The sequence below is a fragment of the Rutidosis leptorrhynchoides genome, chromosome 9 (assembly GCF_046630445.1).
Source record: "Rutidosis leptorrhynchoides isolate AG116_Rl617_1_P2 chromosome 9, CSIRO_AGI_Rlap_v1, whole genome shotgun sequence".
NCBI classification, from domain to species: domain Eukaryota; kingdom Viridiplantae; phylum Streptophyta; class Magnoliopsida; order Asterales; family Asteraceae; genus Rutidosis; species Rutidosis leptorrhynchoides.
In genome coordinates this window covers 233,466,200-233,488,961 of record NC_092341.1, presented here as the reverse complement: position 1 = coordinate 233,488,961, position 22,762 = coordinate 233,466,200, and the positions used below count along the sequence as shown (strand labels likewise).

General features: G+C 33.1%; 2 protein-coding genes across 2 annotated transcripts; both read left to right on the top strand.

Moving 5' to 3' along the window:
* Positions 1-9,370: 9,370 nt before the first annotated feature.
* LOC139868587 (uncharacterized) lies at positions 9,371-10,437 on the top strand. The gene is made up of 3 exons (XM_071856923.1): positions 9,371-9,779; positions 9,878-10,135; positions 10,235-10,437. The coding sequence occupies exons 1-3, from the start codon at positions 9,371-9,373 to the stop codon at positions 10,435-10,437; spliced, it is 870 nt and encodes a 289-aa protein (XP_071713024.1).
* Positions 10,438-21,438: 11,001 nt separating this feature from the next.
* On the top strand, positions 21,439-22,505 carry LOC139868586 (uncharacterized). The gene is made up of 3 exons (XM_071856922.1): positions 21,439-21,847; positions 21,946-22,203; positions 22,303-22,505. The coding sequence occupies exons 1-3, from the start codon at positions 21,439-21,441 to the stop codon at positions 22,503-22,505; spliced, it is 870 nt and encodes a 289-aa protein (XP_071713023.1).
* Positions 22,506-22,762: the final 257 nt, after the last annotated feature.

The window sequence follows — 22,762 nt, the reverse complement described above, 5'->3', positions numbered from 1 at the left end:
AGTTCCTAAATCATTATTTATCATTTATTTTTTTGTCCTTTTATATCATTTTATATACATAAGCTCCAGTTACTTTATCAAACAGTTATAAAACATAAGTTTCAGCTTCTATCTTAAAAAATAAGTTTCAACTTCCAGTTTCAACAACAAGTTCAATTACAAGCTAATTTCATCCAAACACGTCTTAGAAATCTATAGTTATAGAGAGTAATTATTATTATTATTATTATTATTATTATTATTATTATTATTATTACTAGCTTAAGACCCGCGAATTCGCGGGAATCTTTTAGAGGCGAATCAAAATTTGAATTGTCAGAATTATTATATTTTATATAGTATTTGTTAATTTGTTAAAAAACCAAAACAGTTTCAGTAGTGGTATATATCTACAATCTTAATGATGGTTGAAAGAGCCCGTGCGTTATACGGGTGGGTAAAATAACGGTGCAAAATGTATTGACTTTATAGATAACGAATCAAGAGGTGTTTTATGAAATGTTCGATTATATGTATAGATAGTAATTTTGATGGTTTACAACTTCAAGTATCTGATAGAATGATTTTTTTGTTGGCCACAAATGTTAGAAACACGAAAAAATTACCTTATAGAACAGAGCTAAAGATCATTTTGTGAAAACTAATATAAGTAATTGATAGTCGAAGACTTGCAGGTGTATAACTATAATCTTAAATTTTGATGTAGTTCCTAATTCATGAACCTTAACCTATTTTAAGCTCTTATAAGGTTGCAAAAGTCAAGTGAAGTATGTTTAGTGTAAGCTTTTTTAGATCTTTTGACCTTTTTGAACAGATGTAAGTTTCAAATTAAGTCAACTTTTATACTGTAAATACATATTTGATGAACAAATCGATCATATATTGCAATGGGTCCAGATTGAACGATTCAACAATAGATATATCGGTTCAGATCGTAAATCCAAACAAAAAGTAAATGGGTCAAGATTGCCACATCTAACTAAATATACTAAAATTAATCTAGTATTATCAAATGGTATTATTGACACTAAATATACATGTTATTTGTTATTAGAACAAAGAATAAACTATCAAGTATTAATCTTCATCCCGAAAGAAATTTAATAACAAATGTAGAAAGCGAAGTAACATCATACATCAAACGTTAAAAGCTTTGAAAAAGTTTAGAAGTAAATAAGAAACTAAGATCAATTCATCACATTTCCGATTCACAAACTAAGAATTTACCTTTGCAATATACTTTGCATGGATTTTTAGCGTAGTAAAAGATTGTCAAAAGCGCAATTTTGAAAAGCCCTGAAGTTTCACTCTTTGCAGCCTGCAAAATGGTCAAAAAAGCATGTACAGTTAAAAAGAATAATCAAGGTTTGAGGTTTCTTGAAAACCTTTGTAAGTGATCCTCTTCATGGTGACACAGTTTCTAGCAAGTAAATGTTCTTTACTTCCTTCACTCTCATCAGTTCCCAATTTTATTTCACCAGTTGAACAATGCTTTTGCATCTTCTGCAACCAATTCCAAACACCCCTTGAAATATTTTAAATAATTTGACTTAAAAATTTACAGGCCAAATTGTGCATCAATTTTCATTGGCATGTGATACACTAAGGTTAACATTAGTGTGCTATTAGAGATATTTGTATCTTAGAGTTTCAAACTCTAATCGTTGAGACCAAGTATCCCGAGAGATAGCTTTCATTATGCTTATCCTGAAACGAACAAACGAAAATGTCTAAATCCGCAAGACATGATAACATTACAACTTACTGCCCTTCTAACAACCTGTAGAAATTTGCACCAGTGAACAACTAATGGTAATGGCCACTGCTTTTCTACAAATAACAATTGCCACATCCTTATAGTCGTATCTAATGTCAGACACATACAAACTGAAGAGTTCAAAATATACGATTTAGATAACCTAAACATACCTCTTTTCACTTAGATACAATTAACAACTAAAAAATGGCACATTCTTCTTACAACCACTGCTACGACCACAATCTTTATCAGTAGTTGAACTGTATAACATATTCAATGCCATATATATGAGAATATATACAAATAAATATCATTAGGTAACAAAATCGAATAAACAAATTAAGATTACCAAATTCAAACTATAACAAAATAAATCTAACATATGCATACCCATATCACATTGCATTGAAACTCAATACATTTGCTATAAAGATAATGCAATATAACTCCATCAGTATTCATTATTTGAATTTGAAACAAACATGAAAATAAGGAAACGATTATAGTGTATCTTTTTTTCTTTTAACAAATAAAAGTATTAAATATTAAACTTCAGCTACCAAATATGTGGGACCAATATTTGGTAGCTGAAGTTTAATATTTAACACTAAATCAACTACTAAATAGAAATTTGAAGAAAAAATGAAAAAATAAAAGTATTAAATATTAAACTTCAGCTACCAAATATGAGTTTTTAAACTACCAAATATATAATATATAATCAAAATAAACAATATGCACACTAAAATGGGTCAATATTGTTAGGCCGAAAGTATATTAAAATAAATCATTATTGCATGGTTTATATCAGCATAAAAATAACTATTTTGATGTGTAGTGTGTTCATATGTGTCAAGATTTGAAACAAATATATTTTGAAAACTTACTTGGATAGAAGTCATGCGTACAGCATCACCTCTTTCATAGTTTATTCATCCATTGGTACATGAATTACAATAGAAAGCCAAGCCCTTAAAAACTCAATGAAAAACACAATTAAACACAATAAACACGTCACATAACAAAAGGTAAGAAACATATCAAACGGGTTACCAGCTGATACTTATAAATGAAAGGTTCGATAAGATGATGTCAGATGAGCTGGATAAAATTCTTGCCTCCTAATGCGAACTAACAAATAGCATGTCAGTTAAATCATGGTTGGTTCAGATCAAAAACCATACCTGTAACTCAACCAACTAACCAAATTTTACACATTTAATGTAGTACAAGAACACCAAACCTGAAAAATTGAAACAAACAAAAATGTTTATCGTCAGATTATTACATAAGAATAATTGAAGTTTTTTTACCCAAACAATGATACTAAATAATGTCAAGCCTGATAAACTAATAACAACATTACTTACCAATCACAAACTGAAAGTAAGTGTAACACAAATCATACCATGTAACTTTATTACTCTCAGACATTTCATCAAATACCTTTCATACACTTGAACAATCCCAATTAAAATGCTCACTTGCCAAACCTGTATCAAACCTAACTAAAAAGAATAGTATGTGTATATGTAGGCAAAAAAAGTTTCTAAAAAGTACTCTCTTTTCCAAGATTAATAACCCTTAATCTTGTATCATTACACATTTCTCTAGTAGCTAATCTTTTGCAGTATACCCATTTGGCCCAAATGAAATAAGACATATTTGAGTCATCTCATTCATTATTTGACATCCGTTTCATTTTATTAATTATACTTATAATTATTTTCCTTTCTACAGTTGGTAGAGATACTACCATCAGGCTCTCATTTATTTATCTTGAAGAAGCTTCCACCTAAAAAAGGATACATCATTATCACAATATCCGCTAAGAAATGACTATTTAGGAAATGGGTCAAAATTTTGTTCAAATGGTATAACTTATCCATAAGATCATCTTAATCATTATCAAGATGCAATCTATGAAATAGCCTTGTACTACTATTTTTAAGTATACGATAGGAAATAAATGTAACTGTTATCATCAGTTATGCAATTGCCCATTTTGACATCTACAAAACAGACTTCATTTGACCAATTTTGAGTGAAGAATAGATTTTAATGCACTACATTCTTGAACTTGTAAGATGATTTTGCAAGGGTTATAAAGCCACAAAATCAAAAGCATCCATACTCTCAATCACAAGATATAAAAATTGTATGAGTAAGAATCATATATACTCATAATGATAAGAGATACAAATCTATGATAAAGAAGCATTCATATTCATAATCATAGCATATAAAATTTTTACTTCACATTTAGGATACAGAAGCTTAAAATACATATAAAGCACAGATTTGTAATGGCCATTATCTACCCTTTAATCATAATCATAATAATGTTGAAGACTAACCTGATTATCGTTTACAACAGCTAGTATGATTACAAATCTGATTATCGTTTACAGCGCCTTTAATCATCATTATAATTTCCAACACTAACCTCAGCAGAATCTGACTCAGACCCATTAATCTTCCTGTTATATTCGATTTATTTACATCAGAATCCGAAATTTTGATCTACATCAGAATCTGAATCAAACCCATTAATCTTCCATACATCATAATTCAACAAATTAATACGCAAAAGAAATTAGTTCATCTCTGATTTGACAACCTTTTGCAACTATTTGATTTTATAAACATTCAGATATCGTAGCTGATGAAAACTATGCAAATTAGATAATTATAAACGCATCTTTGCAAGTAAAAAAGCATACTTTACATAACGACTCAACCCTTCTTCGATGAACTCTGTGGGGTAGTGCTACTAACATCTCAGTGTGGTTTAAACTAACCGGGTTCAAACCTATCTTCATTTAACTGATTTATATCCTTAAAACCATCAATGAATGTATAAGCGTCTCTTGAACCACCAAACCCACCATATCGATCATTTATTTTCTAAAAGCTACTTCCACTCATTGAGGCTGAATTAAATGTTATTCCACTTGACAATAATCCAACGTACCTAATAATCAAATAACAATCACATTACCAGAGTTAGCATTTAATAATAGAAACATTAAGAGATAATATCCTTTCAGTAACGAATAGGTCGATATTAATCACGGATGATTCGATATTGTTGATGAATTAACAGTGAAGGTACCGTCATCCAACTGTCCTGCAAATTTTAACATTACTTAAATCAATATTATCTTATAACTGTAATACGATCTAGGATGATTTCAACATCTAAACCCTAACAAATGCGAAGTGGTAATTAAACCCTATTAACAGTATAAAAACCTCACCACTAACAGTATAAAACTCCAATTATTAAACCTGTAAATGTTTATTACAATCAAATATCACTTAAAACATAGTATATTTATATTATATTCAAATTCAGATTAGATAGTGTAAAATGGCTTACGCTGACTTGAAATCGTTGATAGCGTACTGTGTAATCAAAAGCTTAATATAACAAAGAGTAATTAGTGATACAAAATCAATAATCCAACGTACCTAATAATCAAATAACAATCACATTACCAGAGTTAGCATTTAATAATAGAAACATTAAGAGATAATATCCTTTCAGTAACGAATAGGTCGATATTAATCACGGATGATTCGATATTGTTGATGAATTAACAGGGAAGGTACTGTCATCCAACTGTCCTGCAAATTTTAATATTACTTAAATCAATATTATCTTATAACTGTAATACGATCAAGAATGATTTTAACATCTAAACCCTAACAAATGCGAAGTGGTAATTAAACCCTATTAACAGTATAAAAACCTCACCACTAACAGTATAAAACTCCAATTATTAAACCTGTAAATGTTTATTACAATCAAATATCACTTAAAACATAGTACATTTATATTATATTCAAATTCAGATCAGATAGTGTAAAATGGCTTACGATGACTTGAAATCGTTGATATTGTACTGTGTAATCAAAAGCTTAATATAACAAAGAGTAATTAGTGATACAAAATTAAAAAAAATACTAACCTTGTTAATCTATTGTTGGAAGGACGAATTAGACGAGTATAATGTATCTTGATCTGGAATTCAATGATTGTTAATCGATTGTTGAACCTGTTTTAGGGTTCGAATGAATAACGTGATCAATTTAGGGTTCGGTTAGGGATTAATTTAGGGTTCGAATGAATAACGTGAATGAAAGGGATGAGAGTGACCCTCAATCGTGTTTTCTCTCCGTATGTCTTGATACCTAATTTATTAATTTGCTCCCGTGTGTTTTTAAAATTGAAGGGAGAAGGGTGTTTTAGTAATCAAACAATTAAAGATCAAGATTATGAGGTCATTAGGAAAATTAGAAAGAAATTAAGGGTTAAGATCAAAGATGGTTAATTAAATAGATGGCTAAGATTAGTTTAGACTCCTTAAAATGATCTATTTTTACTTTTGTTATTATATATAGAATAGATAGATAGATTATTATTATTATTATTATTATTATTATTATTATTATTATTATTATTATTATTATTATTATTATTATTATCTAATTTCATTCCAGGTGACGTCACACAGCTAAGGTACATCTAATATGTGAAAAGTTCCCAAATATCAAAAGTTTACAAAATCTAACTATCTAAGACCATTAGCTACGTTGATGGGGTTTAGCGATGGCGTACAGTGAGTTCTCACACTTTTTGAAATAAAAAAAGAAAAATCTCACTATAATGTGATAATGTGATAATGTTAAATTCAAAGGGTGTATTATGGTGAGTGTTAAATTTGTGTATTAATTTTTTTGTGAAATTTTTTTTGAGTGATGTACTAAAATATTTTTGAAAGTTGAGTGAAAAAAAGAAATAAATAAAGCGTGAAAAATATTAACAAAGTAGGCACAACGACGCGAATATCGTCGCATCCCCACGACACGCTTTTAAAGAACAAACGGATCGTAATTTTATTTATGACGAAGCGTAGAGAGTTTTAAAGATTGTCTGAAATTTTTAATATCCGAGGGGGTCGTGAGCAAGAGAAAGAACCAGATCGAGGTACCACCACCAGTTTCGAGTGGACCAGGTGAAACCACGAACCAAGGTCAAAGTGCGGATCCGCGTCAGTTTGAGAGTTTATTTCGAGAGTAACCTCTACGTTGTCCACTGGGTCGTGCAAGTCTCAAAAGTCAAAGGAGTCGGCGTCATCTGATGCGACCTCACGTTTGTCATCCTAGGAAGCCCGTCAAACATTCATCGACATCGCTAATGCTACAAGGCGTACTATGGAGAAGATATACGACAAGACCGAGACGCGTACAATGTTGGATAATTTAACGTTTCTCACCCAACCATGTGCACCCGACTTGACTCCCGAACAACGCGATTTGGTATTGAAAGTCTGATAACAAATTCAAAGGAAATACCAAAATTCTTTTGACTTATCCGACAAATAGTAGTTTTAATTATTTTATAATGTACTTTTGTTTTTAATTATGTCTTTTTTAAAAAAAAATGTAACCGTAACTTTGTTATTTAATATATGTGCTGTTCAAAAAAAATTATTAGATGTAAAATTATTTATTATTTATTTGTTAGTTAATAATAATAATAATATAAAAAAAGGATAATAATAAGACAAAATTGCTCATTTCGTTCCTGTATTTTACCATTTTATCAATTTTCATTCCTGTGTTTTATTTCTTGCAATCTTCATCCTTAAAAAAAAATTCAGTCTCAATTTCATCCCTCACCTTAATGAAAGTTAATTGTCTCTTAAATAGGGCACAATATAACTATACTGAGAGTTTAGAGTAATTTTTGTAAATAATCCAAAATCATCACCAAAGCTGCCCTTTGATTTATTATCAAGCTTTAATCTAAGATCTAAGATTCAATTGAAACTGAGACCCTAATTTGAATACCTTTGGTGATGCTCGAGTTATTAACTTGAGGCTATTCACCTAAATTGATAAATTAAACCCAATTTGGTATTATGATAGAACACATTCACCTAAATTGATAAACCCACTTTGGTATAAATTAGGATGAGTAAATTGATAAATTTGAGAATACCCACTTTTGTCTATTCGTTACCATTCACCTAAATTGATAAATTAAACCCTAAATCTATACGTTCGTGATTCAAGGCCTAATCTGACAAAACGCTCATATGACGATGTTGGTGCATCAAGCCCGAATTAGATATCACGGTCTAATTTACAAGTTTTCAATCAGGTAATCGTTCAATTTTATGATAATTTCTTTTCGAGTCACATGTAATCTCATTTCCATGTGAATCTGAGTTTTTTTGTTTTGAAGGCATAGAACTTGATTTACTCATACATGTAATCATTCGTTCAATTTTGTGAAGCTTCTGGAACAACTTTCAGATCACCTCTTCCTTTCAATATAAATCGACAAGTGCTTCTAGCTTCAATATGTTGATTCCTTTAAGTATTTGTTTTGTTGTTATGCGGTCTGCATTTTAATTTTAATTTGTTAATATAACTTATATTTATATTTATATTTATATTTAAAAGTGGGAACAAGGCATGAATCTGACAAATTAAAGTGCAACTTTGGTGATGACTTTGAATTATTTACAAAAAGTACTCTAAACTTTCAATATAGTTATAGTGTACCCTATTTAACGGACAATTAACTTTCGTTAGGGTGAGGGATGAAATTGGGACCTGAAAATGCTTTTAAGGATGAAAATTGCAGAAGATAAAACACAGGGATGAAAATGGATAAAATGGGAAAACACAGGGACGAAATGAGTAATAATAATAATAATAATAATAATAATAATAATAAAATTTGAGAAAGTATGTCATGGTTTGCAATGATCTATTATGAGAATTTCATAGGAAGAAGTGGAGAGAGAGTTAATGTGGCACTGAGTTGGCAGTAAAAAAGTAAGTCATGATTGAGAGTGGTCTAACTACTACTAGAGTAATCGTAGAAGGTGAGTTGAACACATAATTTCTGCTTAAAACTTTTTTATCACTTTCTTGATAATAATCAAGGAATAATCTTTATAGTTTACAGTGAAAATAAACAAGACAACCTAGCATATGCAAACTATACTTGCAATAAATTTAATTAGACCGTCTCTAACGTCCGCGTGCTGGGCTTTTTTTGAACCAACACGCCACCCAACACGGGTTAGCGCGGCATGCTGGGCTGGTGGGAGGCTCGCGTGCTTCAACCCAACACCTGAACATTTTGATCCGTGTTGCATGAATTGGTGACGTGGGAGGTTATATACCTTCCAATTTCAACGGATATATACATATATTTATATTTTAATAAATTAAAAAACTTAAATTTTATCTATAAATACAATATCAAACACAATTTCAAACACACTTTCATTTCTCTCATTACTAAACAATTTCAATTTCTCAACAAATCATTACTCAAAATGGATGTCTATTTAAAGCTCGACGATGATGATTCTTCGGACGATGAAATGTTATTAAGTGTTATGCGTTCGTGCGCCGAAGAGCTAGACTAAGAAGCTGGTGAGGGCTCAAGTCAGGGACCTCGACGACCTCCCGAGCCCGAAGCTATATTCCTAGGGATCGCAAGGTGCAGCTGAACGTCTACACAGAGACTATTTTGCTGAATCTCCTACTTTTCCCGATAACAAATTTAAAAGACGTTATCGAATGCAACCGCAATTATTCGAGCGCATCATATCAGGTATACACGATTGTACTATTAATCCTTTACCAGCACACTTTGCATATTTTAGGCACTCATACGACGCTATTGGTCGTCAAAGTTTTAATATATATCAAAAGTGCACATCTGCATTACGACAGTTGGCCTACGGTACGGCGGGTGATATGTGGGACCAATATTTGCATATGAGTGAGCAAACCTCATTAAACTGTTTAGACAACTTTTGTTTGTGTGTTACTGATTTGTACCAAGACGAATATCTACGTAAACCAACTGCACGTGATATTCAACGAATATATGAAACGCATGAAACAAGGCATGGTTTTAGGGGGATGCTTGGCAGCATTGATTGCATGCATTGGGAATGGAAGAATTGTCCCGTTGCATGGCAAGGTCAATACACAAGTGGGCATCAAAAAAACCATCTCTTATTCTCGATTATGTTGCTTCGTATGATTTGTGGATATGACACGCATATTTTGGTGTTGCAGGTTCCAACAATGACATCAATGTGCTAAACCGTTCCCCATTGTTTGATTCTATTAAGAACGGTTCCGCTCCACCTTCACCATTTACAGTAAATGGTCATGACTACATACATGGTTATTATCTCGCAGACGGTATCTATCCGGATTGGGCTACACTTATCAAAGCATATTTATCCCCAACCGACGAGCCATCTGCAAGGTTTACACGTTATCAAGAAACTGCACGAAAAGATGTCGAGCGAACATTTGGTGTCCTTCAAGGTAGATTCAATATATTACGTGTGCCTGGACGAGTTTGGATAGCTAAAAAATTGTCCCGCATATTATATTGTTGTGTTCTATTGCACAATATGATCACAGAGGATAATGGTTTTGCTATAACGTCACTCGACGAAGAGTATCTAAGAGCGCCAGATAATCGACCCATTTTTGTTAGGAATCGAAATACTACTCGAGCTGCACGAGAAAAGGAAATACACGACAAAGATATGCATAATTCACTTCTTGCGGACTTAACCGAGCATATTTGGAATCTTCCACCAAACTACCGTCGTACCATTTAAGTAATGTTTAGTTATTGTAATGTTTTTTTAATTATCGTATTGTAATCTTTTAATTATAGTATTGTAATTTTATATTTTTAGGACTTTTTAAATGTAATCGTATTTTTATTATTAATTTTAGTGTGTTTTATTAAATTAATTTGTTATAATAATAATATAACTAATTAAACAAAATAAATTAAATACATGAAAAATGATAAAGAAATAAAAAAATACCCCCAACACGCCACTCAGCACACAGCAGTCTGACACGCTCATTAAGCACCCCACCCCCACCCAACAACACGCCAACACGTGTTGTATATTAGAGTTTCGAATTCGGATTTCTGATAGTCGTGTAATCACTTTCAGATCAAAGTATTTCGATAGTACTATCGAAATCTCTAATCGGATGAAACTCGGAATTAATTGAACAGAGAATATGGATTTTTTTTGTGTATATGAATTTGAAAACGTACCAGACTAAATAACCAAAAAACCGGAGGTTTCATAACTGCACAGATATCACACCATTCATAATAAGCTCACGAATTATGCTATGTCTAATACCTAAATGTCTAGACTTTCCATTGTACACCTGACTATAAGCTTTAGCCAAGGTAGCAGCACTATCACATATGATAGATATGGTGGATATCGGTTTAGGCCATAACGGAATTTCATAAATCAAATCCCTAAGCCACTCAGCTTGTAAGACCCAAATATTTATTGTACATAATGTATTTATGGTGTACGATGCGTGTATGAAGGGTACGTGTTGCTTGCTCGAACGCCGAAGGAAACTAGACATTGTCTGAAGTGACAAGGTGTGTACGTATCTTTTCAACCCCAAATAAAGTTTGTGTTGATGTTTCAAAGCCTTACCATTGGAAAGGAAATCTTATTACGTTTCCAACGATATTTTATTCATCGAAAACGGAGTTACGGTCGAAAAGTTATGGCCAAAACAAGTTGTTGAAACCTGTTTTGGGCTCGACCACAAATTCCAGTTGTTTGGAGCGGCGCTCCACCTTTTGGCGCGGCGCGCCGATTGTCCCTGAAGCATTTTTCAGCCTTTTTAAAAGGTTCAAATGAGGGGTACTTTGGTCTTTTTATTTAGGGTCGGTTTAGGGTCACCAAAACTGATCTAGAACTTCATTGGAGCTCATTTCTCACCCACACAAACACTCTCATCCATATCTAGAGAGAGAGGAAGAGTTCTAGAGTGAGAAAGCTTGAATTGGAGAAGAAGGAGTTGGATTCTCACCAAAGCTCGGGTTTTAAAGTTGTTCATCTCGCTCCTAGCTATGTTTTGGTAGTATTGGTAAGTCCTAACTCCGAATTTCATTTGTTAGATTTGATATTCAAGTTAGGGTTTGAGATTGTTAGTTGTAAAACCCATTTGGTTGATGAAGAGGGTTTTTGGAAACTTGCTATTTTGATATTTGGCGGGTTTTGGGTTGGTTAATGATTTAACCATGTTTAAGACTTGTAAATGGTGTATAATCACTAGTGTTAGTGATTATTGGTGTTTTGGAAACCATTAGAGTTCTTATGGTTGACTAATTTTGACTATAGTCAAAATTAGGGTTTGTTGATGATTATGACTCAATTGCCGATTTAATAAGGTTTATAAACTTAAAATGGATTAAGTTGAAGCATAGAACCGAGTTAAATATGTTTTGGTGTCAAAACTTGCTAATGGCGTGATATTAGCTTCTTATGGGTCAAATTAGGGTTTAAGTGTCATTTTGGGCAAGACAGGTGTTTAACACCTATGATTGGGTTTGATTGGCATATTAGGACCATTCTCACTTGTGTTAGTGATTATTGGTTAGTTTGGGCGCGGTTTATGTTTGGAAGTGCAAATGGGTCGAAATTGCACTTATTGGTATTTTGGGCATAAGCTAGAGTGTTTAGCTTACTTGTTTGTGAATTACTTAGGTAATTTGCATTTGGACGATTAGGAGCTCAAGCGGGATTGCTTTTCAAGTAATCAAGGTGAGTGGAATATTTATACGCTTATGTATATAATTTGGTTGCTTGTGTGCGATGTGGTAAGTGACATCCGTTAGGATTCACTTTTCGTGGACCACGATTGAGATGGGAAAATATAGTGAGTGATATCCGTGTAGATAGCTCTTCGTTGGCTATATTCGTTTTGTGTTTGTGGCGAGTGATAAACGTATGACCTATCACTCTTTATCGGCCGCGCGTGTATATATGGTGTTTGGAATGTGGTGAGTTATATCCGAAAGGAATGACTCTTTGTCGACCACGATTGGAGGTGAGCATGTGACGAGTGATTAACGTTTGACCTATCACTCTTCGTCGGTCACATGTGTGTGTTTGGGCATGTAGCGAGTGATTAACGTTTGACCTATCACTCTTCGTCGGCTACATGTGTATGTTTAGATATGTGGTGAGTGATTAATGTTTGACCTATCGCTCTTCGTCGGCCACATATGTGTGTTGGGGTAAGTGGTGAGTGGTATCCGTTTGGGGATCCGCTCTTCGTTGGCCACTTATCGTGGGATGGAAGCGGTTTTGCTTTTCGTCGGCCATCCTTGTGATTGAGGTAAGTGTTAACGTTTCGGTTGCACTTTTCATCGGCCTCATGGTGCGTAGTGGTGAGTAGTTAACGATTTTGACCTACTACTCTTCGTCGGCCACGTACGCGTGAGATGGGTGGTGAGTAGTTAACGATTTTGACCTACTACTCTTCGTCGGCCACCATCGAGTCGAATGTCGACATTGGGTATATTGGGATGTTTAATTTTATTAGCATTGTACGTATTTGTATTTGGCATATATTATTGTTGAGATCTCTATGCTAATGATGTTGACTTGTTGTACGTACGATTATTCGTTTATTCGATATTGCGGTTTGCTAATGTTATTGTGTTGTTTTGTAGGTGTATGCAAGTAATTGGATTATGTATGTATGCGTATAAGTATTGCATTCACTAAGCATTAGCTTACCCTCTCGTTGTTTACATTTTTAGGTTCGGAGGCGGACGTGGCAAGGGTATGCTCGGGATTTAGATGATTTCCCTTTTTGGTTGCTTGCTTGGATTACTTGTGGATTCAGCCTAGGATTTGGGTAGTTTATCCCCAAACATCATGCTCGTAGTTTGTTTGGAAAGTAAACTAATGTGGTCGAAACTCAAACTTTTGTATTAAACTCGTAAAACGGCCAAAGTAGGCCCCGCTTTGTAAAACTTATTTTATGTTTGAATTGTGTTAGTTTTACATGTTTGAATATGTTGTTAAAAGCGTATTGTCTAATTATGTCGGGAAGTGGCCGATCTTTTTCGCATTTCATGACTTTTGGGACAGACCAGTTTGGCGCGCCGCGCGGCCATATGGCGCGCCGCGCCATATGCTGTCCCAGCAATTTTTTTTTTATTTTGAGATTTTAACGCGGGTCGTTCGTGGTTTGGTTTGGGTTGTTACAAGTGGTATCAGAGCATGGTCTAAGGGATTTAGGCGACTTGAGATAGGTGCCTAGACTTAGACTTTATTGTGTGTACGCTTTATGCGGGACTTGTAGGACTTTTGGTCTAATCGGGAATTGTTAGTGCTTTGATTTATATGAACTAACATTGTGCTAATTGATTTGTGTTGTGTTTAGCAATCATCAAGCGAGATGGACGTTGTACTAGCGAGTTAATGCGACGTGTTCGCGTAACAATGATTAGCTACCATTGTTACGGGTTCAAATCGTGTCAAACGAGCGATGTACGACGATTGTTGATCAAGATGGGGTAGTGTGGTGTATATGTATATACCTATATGTTATGTCCTTTCGTTTCGTTGCTTAATTACTTCGTTTTATAGAATGAAGATGAGAAATGGACACGACACCAATGATGGAAGTACGAGTGAGGACGTTGAGTTCACGGCCAAAGTTGAGGCCATCTTTAAACGTCAAAAAGCGGAGTTTCTCGAAGATGTTAAGAAGATGTTCCTAGATACGATTGACGAGCAACTAGTCAATGTGGTAAAGGAGCAAGTTAAGGCCGTTCTTCAAGAGGATAATGTGAGGAGACGGGACTTTTTCTTTAAGAATTTCAAGGATTCTCAACCTCCCACCTTTGAAGGTGAACGGGACCCACTTAAGAGTGCCCGTTGGATCTCCGATATGGAGGGGGCTTTTCGTACGTGTGAATGCCCTCTCGATAAAAAGACGAGATATGGTTGTAGCATGTTAAGAGGTGATGCTAAATTGTGGTGAGACGAGAAGATCCGACTTTATGGCGAAGAACAATGCATGGAGTTCACCTGGGATGAATTCAAGAAAGAGTTTTTCGACGAATACCAAACTTCGGCCGATCTTACAAGGCTTAAGGACGAGTTACGTTCCTTGAGGCAAGGGCCGATGGATTTGAACACTCTCAAATCCGTGTTTTTGTCAAAGACCCAATTTTGCCTGGAGTATGTCGGTAATGATAAAATGTTGAAGGAAGACTTCTATCGAATCTTGAACGATGGTTATCAAGAGAAGATTAGCGTAAACGTGGTGAAAACTTTTGACGAGTTGTTTGACATGGCGAAGGGTTTTGAGGCACTTGTCCTTAGGAAAAGTGTTCCCGATGTTAGTAAGTGGAAGTCCGAGACTACGATGCATTCGAACAAGAAAAGTAAGAGCACTTCCGAGGGTGGCGGAAGTGTGAAGAAGAGTGGCACCGGTGGTTTTGTGCCCACGTGTTATAATTGCGGGGAACGGGGTCATTTGTCTCGTGAATGTACGAATGCGAAGTCTAACAAGGTTACTTGTTTTAATTGTCGAAAGGGGGGACACCGAAAGTCGGCGTGCCCGGATCTAGTTGGTAATGCATGAGAACCTGACGACGGTGTTCAGGTACTCTTCGACTATCTTATTGAAACGTACTTATGGTGTTGTTTAATGCATTTTGTGTTAGTGCGTAGTGTAATGAGGGGTAGCGTTCCTTGTGGAATTACCCTATGTTGATGGTCTGGTTGTAGGGCGAAGGGCGTAAGACTTGGTGCAACCAAGCATTCCTTGATATTTGGGAAATGTTTATACCAAGCCATATGGGTGGGTTTTGGTGTTCGGATGTTAGAGCGTGCTCGCTCTCGCGTTGAAGTGGATGAACCGTGTGGTTCGTCGAGTGGGTGAAACCCTTGAGATCAAGTGTTTTGAGTCTCGATGTATGATTTGTGAAGGAGTCTACATGACGCGATGTTAGGTGCCTCTCATACCTACAAGCGTAGTGTTCAACTCCGATGGTGATGCGGTTACAATGTACTTAGAGTACCGGAGAAACCCTTAGGTACATGAGTGACCAAGTGGAATTTGACAAGCCATAGCAATTGGATGATTGCGAGAGTAAAGTTATGTAACTTGTGGTAAACTCTTTGTTCGAAGTGTTTAAGGATTGATTGAAATCCTTCGTGTGCTCAAGATTAGAGCAAGATATGGTGATGGGTCGTGTGAACCCAATTGTTGGTAAAGTCTACCTTTGGTAGCATTGTACGAGTTGTGGATATGGAACGTAGTTCCAAGTGGGGGAGTTATACTCCCGCACGAGGGGACCTTAGGGTGAGAATTCGGATAATACTTATGGTAGATCCGAAACTTGTGTTGGGACCTAGTTTTGGTCGATTTGCGGTAGAGTACAATTTCGGTTAAAATTGTACTTATGATTTTGGACTTAAAAATATCACCGAGGTGGTAAAGTGGGAAATCTCGTTGAGAGATAATGGACGTGTTTGACGAGCAAGGAAATCCCTCGGTTAAGGGATGTGCGTGTTGAATTCTCTTCTAGAGAATTATTGTTTTGCGCCTATGAGCGATATAGGTGGTTCTTGCTCGATTGTGATGGCGATATTCGCGCGTGCGGATATTTCGTGTGCAGAAATTCCTGGATGTGTGGAATGATTCTAAGTATGCGCATATACTTAATTTGTTTGTATGTATTGTGGCAAGTGCTATCCAATTGTGAGGATTCACTTTTCGTTGGCCACGATTGAGGTGTGATAAGTAGTAAGTGCTATCCGCGGTGATACACTTTTCGTCGGCTACTTGTTGTTGTACGGAGTGCGTTTTCCGTTAGGAATAGCTCTTGTTTGGCCATATGCGAGGAGAGGTAAGTGTGATCCGTAAGGATGCGCTTTTCGTCGGCCTCTTGTTGCGTAGTGGTAAGTGGTTAACGTTTGATCTACCGCTTTTCGTCGGCCACGTACGCTTGAGAATATGGGGCAAGTTTTATCCAATCGTGAGGATTCACTTTTCGTCGGCTCCATTATATTGTTTGTTGGCCATGTTATCGATGTGTTGTTACTTTAGCGATGTACATGAAAAGGGTACGCTAAAGGGATTGCTAACTTGGTACGAGATTTGGAATGTTAACTTGTTTATGTCATGCAGTCGAGGCATGACTTCGTTCCGGTTTAGGAATGAAGCGAGACTTAGTGCTCGGTTTGGTAGATTTGGTAAATCAAGGATGATGATTTAAATCGGAAAGGTAACTTTGTGTAAAGTCGCCTAAGGGAATTGTGTGAATCTTCGGATTTGTGGAAATTGTTGAGGACATCAAATTTGGACGGATGTCGGAGGACCATGAATTGTGGGTCCTGTTTGTTTGAATGGCAAGGATCACGGCGTGATCGATTTTAAGTGGGGGAGAGTTGTAAGACCCAAATATTTATTGTACATAATGTATTTATGGTGTACGATGCATGTATGAAGGGTACGTGTTGCTTGCTCGAACGCCGAAGGAAACTAGACGTTGTCTGAAGTGACAAGGTGTGTACGTATCTTTTCAACCCCAAATAAAGTTTGTGTTTGTGATGACCCGAAAATTTCCGATCAAATTTAAACTTTAATCTTTATATGTTTCCGACACGATAAGCAAAATTTGTAATGTTGAGTCGTGCAAAGCTTAAATTTGTTACATGGATTCAATTACCCTCTGACTGTGCCCGACGATTCACGAACAATGGTGTGTAAAGATATATATATATATATATATATATATATATATATATATATATATATATATATATATATATATATAATTATATGTAGAGATATAAATATAAATATAAATGTATATATGATATTTTGAATGAATAAAATACACCTTAATCAATTAGAATCAAGAATGTAAAATAATGAATAGAATAAATAAGTTACTATATATATAAATATATATTATTAACTATGAAATTAGATGTACGATTCCTATAAATAAATATTATATTGTATGATATAAAAATTAAATGTTCAAAATATGTTATATATATATTATTAGTAAAATTAGTAATATTGTTAATAATAATATTATTGTTATACATTTCATAATGATTATTATTATTATCATTAGTAATAATATTATTGCTATTACTATTATATTTGAAATACAATTATATTAAAGAATATTAATAATGTATTTACATATATTAATAAGATTAATTATAATCTATAAGTATAAATATTATTGTAAGAATAATTAAATGTACAACTTAGTTATAATTTAAATGTCATTAGTTGTCATTATAAGTAATATTATTATTAGTATTATTTATTCATTATCATTATTCTTATATGTAATATTATAAGAACTAGTATCATTTATATTGTTATTACAAAAATTATCATTGTTATAATTATGATCTTGGTTATTAATATGAATATTATTATTATTAGTATTATTATAATTAGTACTATATTATGATAAATACTATTATTATTATTATTATTAATTTTATAGATATCATATTCAATACCGTTAATGATAATATAATTGCTAATACAAGGATATTATTATAAATTTTATTATTATTTAGAATATTAAGTGTATCATTATAATTATAATTAATAATTAATAAGAGTAATTATATAATGTAAAAACAAATATATTAATACAGATGTAGATTATATACATAATCACAGCAAACAGAATACGTGTATATATAAATATATAAATACAGTATATATGCATATAAATACATAAAATAACGTAATCTGTTTCCTATTATTTTTAAACTGTTTTAAATTGATAATCTTGTCTATAAGATTTGTACTGAACGAAATCTGAATCCAGAAAACAAACAAAATCTGTTAAGGGTCGTGCTCACCTTTATATTTTTTTTTAATTTTATTTAGTACCTGATGGAAAATTTATGGTCGACAAGCCTAGCTACAAAACAACTGCAATTTAGTCACATTAGCCGTAACATCCTCTAATTGTCTTTACATTATATTCTGTATATGCATTGCGTTTTAAAACAGCCAAAAATCAGATTAAAAGTTAATACATGCTCGATGACCTCTGTTCTTCATCCAATTTTCCAAAACAGCGAAATTGAGTTTAATTTCAAAATCCCTTAATGCAGTTCTGTTATAAATGTTTCATTTAAACTATCTGCAAGATTTCATCGCCTATTTCATCCTATCGCGTTTCAATTTTTGAGTCAAAGCTTTTGGAAATAAAAGTCAACTTTCTGTTCTTCAGTAAATTAGAATTAGTTTTTGAGTTTCAAGTTCAATTGTTAGTTTTAAAAGTTTCTAAGAAGGATTTGAGTACTATTTCATGTTATGAGTTTAGTCTAAAACGGTTTCAAAATTTAAATTGAAATTTGAGTTTAAAATTGCTCGTCGTGGTTCTGTACAGGCAATTTTCATTTTTTACTTTTGCTTTAACTAGCTCAAACAAATTTAAATGGCAGTTTTATTTATTGTATAAATCATAATGGATGAGTAATTTGAGGATTTAGGATTACTGGGTTGATTTGATCCTGTTACGAAGAAGAGGAGATATAGGAAGATAATTTGATACGGGTTTAATGTAATTAGGATGTAACTTAAACCAGAAAAACGATTACAGCTCAATGGTTGGGTGTTGATTCGGGTTGGCGAGGGATTCAGGTTCGAGCCTTGCTTGCGACAGATTTCCATTTCTTTTTAGGTAGTTTATCTTTTATTTTTATTTTTTTATTATTATTATTATTATTATTATTATTATTATTATTATTATTATTATTATTATTATTATTATTATTATTATTATTATTATTATTATTGTATTGTTATTACTAGTATTAATTATCATTGTTGTAATTGTTATTATTACAAATATCACTATCATAACTTAGTATTGTTGTTCTTATTATCATTAATAATAATACATATAGTTATGATCATTATTATTATTATTATTAACATTATTATGAACATAACACAAATTATTATTATAAATATTATTATTAATATCATTTTATAAATTGTTGGTATTGTTAGTGTTATTATCCACAAAAGTATTAGTAACAATATCATTATTATTGGGAATATGATTATTACTAAGGTTATAATTAAATTTATTATCATAAGCAACAAAGTAGATATTTTGTAGATATTATTATTATTAAGAATTATGTATTATTATCAAAAGTTAATAATTTCATAACCATTATTATTAAATTTTTCATTTTGTTAAAAACTACTGATATTATTATTATTATGAGATTGATTATTGAAAACTACCATTAATATAGTTATTAATAGAACTATAGATAATATTATCAATTTTATTAATATCAGTATTAACACTATTATTATTTCAAATATCACCTAAGTTTTATTAAAGTACTGATTTAACTAACAAATAATATATATATATATATATATATATATATATATATATATATATATATATATATATATATATATATATATATATATATAATATAAATATATTTATTACATATAACATAACGAAACTTAATATAAAATGAATATAAGTTATTAATATAAAAGTTATATCACTAATAATAGTATATACATAATTGTTCGATTACAAGAATATGTATTAATATATATACAAATGATATAGGTTCGTGAATCCGAGGCCAACCTTGCATTGTTTAGTTGTTCAATGTCGTTATATGTATTTTTACTACAAAATACAATACAGTGAGTTTCATTATTCCCTTTTTATATATATTTTGGGCTGAGAATACATGCAAATGCTTTATTAACTATTTTACAATATTTATATGCGTGAGTTTCATTTGCTCCCTTTTTACTCTTTACGTTTTTGGGCTGAGAATACATGCAAATGCTTTATTAACTGTTTTACAATATTTATATGCGTGAGTTTCATTTACCTTTTTACCCTTTATATTTTTGGGCTGAGAATACATGCGCAATATTTATAAATGTTTTACAAAATAGACACAAGTACGTGAAACTACATTCTATGGTTGAATTATCGAAATCGAATATGCCCCTTTTTATTAAGTCTGGTAATCTAAGAATTAGGGAACAGACACCCTAATTGACGCGAATCCTAAAGATAGATCTATCGGGCCCAACAAGCCCCATCCAAAGTACCGGATGCTTTAGTACTTCAAAATTTATATCATGTCCGAAGGAGGATCCCGGAATGATGGGGATATTCTTATATGCATGTTGTGAATGTCGGTTACCAGGTGTTCAATCCATATGAATGATTAATTTTGTCTCTATGCATGGGACGTATATTTATGAGAAATGAAAATCTTGTGGTCTATTAAAATGATGGAAATGTTTATTTATGTTAAACTAATGAACTCACCAACCTTTTGGTTGACACTTGAAAGCATGTTTATTCTCAGGTACGAAAGAAATATTTCGCTGTGCATTTGCTCATATTAGAGATATTACTTGGAGTCATTCATGACATATTTCAAAAGACGTTGCATTCGAGTCTTTGTGTTCATCAAGATTATTATTAAGTCAATTATATTTGGATATATTATGAAATGCTATACATGCCTGTCAACTGTCGATGTAATGAAAGTTTGTCTTTTAAAAACGAATGCAATGTTTGTAAAATGTATCATATAGAGGTCAATTACCTCGCGATGTTGATTACTTATCGTGGGACCTCGACGACCTCCACGAGCCCGAAGCTATATTCCTAGGGATCGCAAGGTGCAGCTGAACGTCTACACAGAGACTATTTTGCTGAATCTCCTACTTTTCCCGATAACAAATTTAAAAGACGTTATCGAATGCAACCGCAATTATTCGAGCGCATCATATCAGGTATACGCGATTGTACTATTAATCCTTTACCAGCACACTTTGCATATTTTAGGCACTCATACGACGCTATTGGTCGTCAAAGTTTTAATATATATCAAAAGTGCACATCTGCATTACGACAGTTGGCCTACGGTACGGCGGGTGATATGTGGGACCAATATTTGCATATGAGTGAGCAAACCTCATTAAACTGTTTAGACAACTTTTGTTTGTGTGTTACTGATTTGTACCAAGACGAATATCTACGTAAACCAACTGCACGTGATATTCAACGAATATATGAAACGCATGAAACAAGGCATGGTTTTAGGGGGATGCTTGGCAGCATTGATTGCATGCATTGGGAATGGAAGAATTGTCCCGTTGCATGGCAAGGTCAATACACAAGTGGGCATCAAAAAAACCATCTCTTATTCTCGATTATGTTGCTTCGTATGATTTGTGGATATGACACGCATATTTTGGTGTTGCAGGTTCCAACAATGACATCAATGTGCTAAACCGTTCCCCATTGTTTGATTCTATTAAGAACGGTTCCGCTCCACCTTCACCATTTACAGTAAATGGTCATGACTACATACATGGTTATTATCTCGCAGACGGTATCTATCCGGATTGGGCTACACTTATCAAAGCATATTTATCCCTAACCGACGAGCCATCTGCAAGGTTTACACGTTATCAAGAAACTGCACGAAAAGATGTCGAGCGAACATTTGGTGTCCTTCAAGGTATATTCAATATATTACGTGTGCCTGGACGAGTTTGGATAGCTAAAAAATTGTCCCGCATATTATATTGTTGTGTTCTATTGCACAATATGATCACAGAGGATAATGGTTTTGCTATAACGTCACTCGACGAAGAGTATCTAAGAGCGCCAGATAATCGACCCATTTTTGTTAGGAATCGAAATACTACTCGAGCTGCACGAGAAAAGGAAATACACGACAAAGATATGCATAATTCACTTCTTGCGGACTTAACCGAGCATATTTGGAATCTTCCACCAAACTACCGTCGTACCATTTAAGTAATGTTTAGTTATTGTAATGTTTTTTTAATTATCGTATTGTAATCTTTTAATTATAGTATTGTAATTTTATATTTTTAGGACTTTTTAAATGTAATCGTATTTTTATTATTAATTTTAGTGTGTTTTATTAAATTAATTTGTTATAATAATAATATAACTAATTAAACAAAATAAATTAAATACATGAAAAATGATAAAGAAATAAAAAAATACCCCCAACACGCCACTCAGCACACAGCAGTCTGACACGCTCA

What these genes read in the sequence shown, in the direction of transcription:
- LOC139868587 (XM_071856923.1), top strand. Translation starts at nt 9,371, where the DNA reads ATGCAACCGCAATTATTCGAGCGCATCATATCAGGTATACACGATTGT. An exon ending in TTGTCCCGTTGCATGGCAAG is followed by an intron (nt 9,780 to 9,877) that starts GTCAATACACAA and finishes TTGGTGTTGCAG; the next exon opens with GTTCCAACAATGACATCAAT. An exon ending in AACATTTGGTGTCCTTCAAG is followed by an intron (nt 10,136 to 10,234) that starts GTAGATTCAATA and finishes ATATGATCACAG; the next exon opens with AGGATAATGGTTTTGCTATA.
- LOC139868586 (XM_071856922.1), top strand. Translation starts at nt 21,439, where the DNA reads ATGCAACCGCAATTATTCGAGCGCATCATATCAGGTATACGCGATTGT. An exon ending in TTGTCCCGTTGCATGGCAAG is followed by an intron (nt 21,848 to 21,945) that starts GTCAATACACAA and finishes TTGGTGTTGCAG; the next exon opens with GTTCCAACAATGACATCAAT. An exon ending in AACATTTGGTGTCCTTCAAG is followed by an intron (nt 22,204 to 22,302) that starts GTATATTCAATA and finishes ATATGATCACAG; the next exon opens with AGGATAATGGTTTTGCTATA.